Source organism: Lactuca virosa, chromosome 1 (genome assembly GCF_052849685.1).
Source record: "Lactuca virosa cultivar CGN04683 chromosome 1, Lactuca_virosa_CGN04683_v6, whole genome shotgun sequence".
Classification (NCBI taxonomy): Eukaryota; Viridiplantae; Streptophyta; class Magnoliopsida; order Asterales; family Asteraceae; genus Lactuca; species Lactuca virosa.
Window position 1 is genome coordinate 72,360,761 of NC_136426.1, and position 2,543 is coordinate 72,363,303.

General features: G+C 32.9%; 1 protein-coding gene across 1 annotated transcript; it reads left to right on the forward strand.

Annotated features, from left to right (window-relative positions):
- Positions 1-631: 631 nt before the first annotated feature.
- LOC145105141 (protein DEEPER ROOTING 1) lies at positions 632-2,308 on the forward strand. Its single transcript, XM_079042275.1, has 5 exons — positions 632-836; positions 926-989; positions 1,136-1,668; positions 1,752-1,911; positions 2,003-2,308. Exons 1-5 carry the CDS (start codon positions 831-833, stop codon positions 2,020-2,022), a joined length of 783 nt encoding a protein of 260 aa, XP_078898401.1. The 5' UTR covers positions 632-830; the 3' UTR covers positions 2,023-2,308.
- Positions 2,309-2,543: the final 235 nt, after the last annotated feature.

Below are 2,543 nucleotides of genomic sequence, written 5' to 3' on the forward strand. Positions count from 1 at the left end.
CAGAATCCGGGCTTTGTTTTCAACATTTTTTATTTCTTATAAGTTTTTTTTATATCATTATGAATTTCTGATATTATAAGTATGCTTTTCTGTAAATCTGAATGCTTTTCAAATAGTATTTACTAGTTTTATGTTATAGCATGTGTATACAGGGAGTTTTGATAAATTATTAAAAATGGGTCAAATATTTTATTTCATCCATCGATGGAGTTTATGGTTCCTAGGACGAAATCTTAAAGAAAAACATAAAAAGAAAATGCAGCGTTGGTGAAAAAAAAAACTTTGAGACTTAATTTGTGTGGTTCTCTTAGATTCATAATTGACCAATTGTAAATCAAGAAATCATAGCACACAAACCCATATCTGAAGATGGATCCAACGATGTGAAATCATGCCACGTATGCCTCTGAACTCGACATTGTTTGGCATGTATTATTACAAGGAAACATAGAACGATTATTATATTCAAAGAATGTCCTAATGCATTATGATTTATGCATGAGAGATCAAATATTAAAATCCCACTTTTTTATTTTATTTAAAAATAAATAAAAATGGAGGCAAATAAAAGGGGATGTTTGGATGTTGAATGTAGACAAGAATTGAACTCGTTTTGGAACTTGAAGCCTCTTGGTCGATTTTCTCCCAAATCTTTATTTATTATTACTTACAAAAGCTAAAATCTTATTGGCTTCTAGGATCTGCTTCCATTCAAGTATTTCAAGACTTCTTCAAAACCACTTTGCCTCCGGCCATCACCCCTCCACCGCCTCCACTACCAGTCTACCACCACCTGCTGTCCTTCTCTTTCCATAACAACCACCATCATCATGAAGGTGAGATATATGACATTTTCTGTAGGTTATGATCACTTTCATGTTTAATTTGCGAACTCATTTTATTTGTTCTTTTCATCTTCTTACAGTTTATCAGTTGGATGCAAAGTAAAATTAATGGCGGACAAGGGTGTAAGAACACTAATACTCCTCGTAAGTAACCTTTCTCTTTCTTTCATGTCTTTTAATTAGGCACACAATGTTTCCTTTTTTTAATCTGTAGTTATTTGAGAAACCCTTTAAAGATTTAAAAAGATGGAAGCTTGAATTAATTTGGAATGCATATGTTGTTGTTGTAGATCACACGAAGCACGAACCCCAAAAAGAAGAATTTAGTGATTGGCCACAGGGATTGCTAACAATAGGAACATTTGGAAACAATGATCTACCAATTGAAAATGAAGAAATTCAAGAAACTCGAGGTACAGAAACAATATCATCTCCAGATCTTTCTGAATTCACACCTGAAGAAATCGGGAAACTACAGAACGAGTTAACAAAACTCCTGTCAAAGAAACCGGCTGCTTATACACAAGAAGCCATTGATCTCCCATTGGATAGATTTCTAAATTGCCCTTCAAGCTTAGAAGTTGATCGTAGACTTTCTCTCACAGTTAATGATCATGACGAAAACAATAAAGAGGAAGATATTGATCGAACGATTAGAGTTATTCTTGGTAGGTGCAAGGATATTTGCATGAATAACAGTAGTAAGAAAGCAATCGGGAAGAAATCAATTTCTTTCATTTTCAAGAAGATGTTCGCATGCAGCAGTGGCTTTCCAGCAATTCCTACTTTACGTGATCCGCTTCCAGAATCAAAAATGGAGAAGGTAATCAATCAATCAATCAATCTTGTTAATTCAATTTATCTCTCTTTTTTTTTTGTTTCTGATTACGATTCTGATGATTACAGCTGTTAAGAGCTATGCTTAAGAACAAGATCAACCCGCAAAACTCTTCTCAATCATCATCAAGAACGAGGTTCATCGAAGGAAAACGACAACCCAAGAAAGTGAAAGTTACAGAGAATAATGAAAAAGATGGGTCGAAATGGGTGAAAACCGATTCTGAATGTGAGTGCTTTTACATTTAGAAAGTCTAGTACTTGTTTTGAGTTATAAGCTCGTGAAAAAGAGTATTGATGATGTTGATTTAATTTTGCAGTTATTGTTCTTGAGATATGAAGTCGATCCTGTGTTACTAAAATCTGTAAAGATCTCCTGACATGATGATGTATCGTTTTCTTGGTGATGTATTTTTAAGGTAAAATTTGCCTTGTTTTTTTTTCTCACGAGAAGGATGGATGACCAAAAGTTGAGATCTTGTAAAATGTAAAGGAAAGGCATCATATAGAAGAAGAAGGCTACCCTTCTTACTCTGTTTGCTTTTTTCATGCTTGTATCCATTTTCATGGCTGCAAATGCATGTTATGTCTTGTTTTGTTTTTATAATATTGGACTATTTGTTATAATTAGGAGAAAATACTTTATATGAGTTTGTACTTTGTATGTATATAGCATATGAATAAAGTTAATAAAAATTGTTATTTATCGACCTGTCTATATGAAATGGACCCCAAATTTAAAACAAGTAGATTATACAAATGATTTGAGGTAAAGTTCATAATATTATTTAATGATCTTGAAAGTTATAAGGAAATGGCCTTATAAGAACAGTTTCATTTTTAGACAGGGGCAATCAAATT

Bases quoted from the DNA above. Each gene is read 5' to 3' on its own strand.
- LOC145105141 (XM_079042275.1), top strand. The intron at 990-1,135 runs GTAAGTAACCTT...TTGTTGTTGTAG, and splicing joins TAAGAACACTAATACTCCTC to ATCACACGAAGCACGAACCC. The intron at 1,669-1,751 runs GTAATCAATCAA...TGATGATTACAG, and splicing joins CAGAATCAAAAATGGAGAAG to CTGTTAAGAGCTATGCTTAA.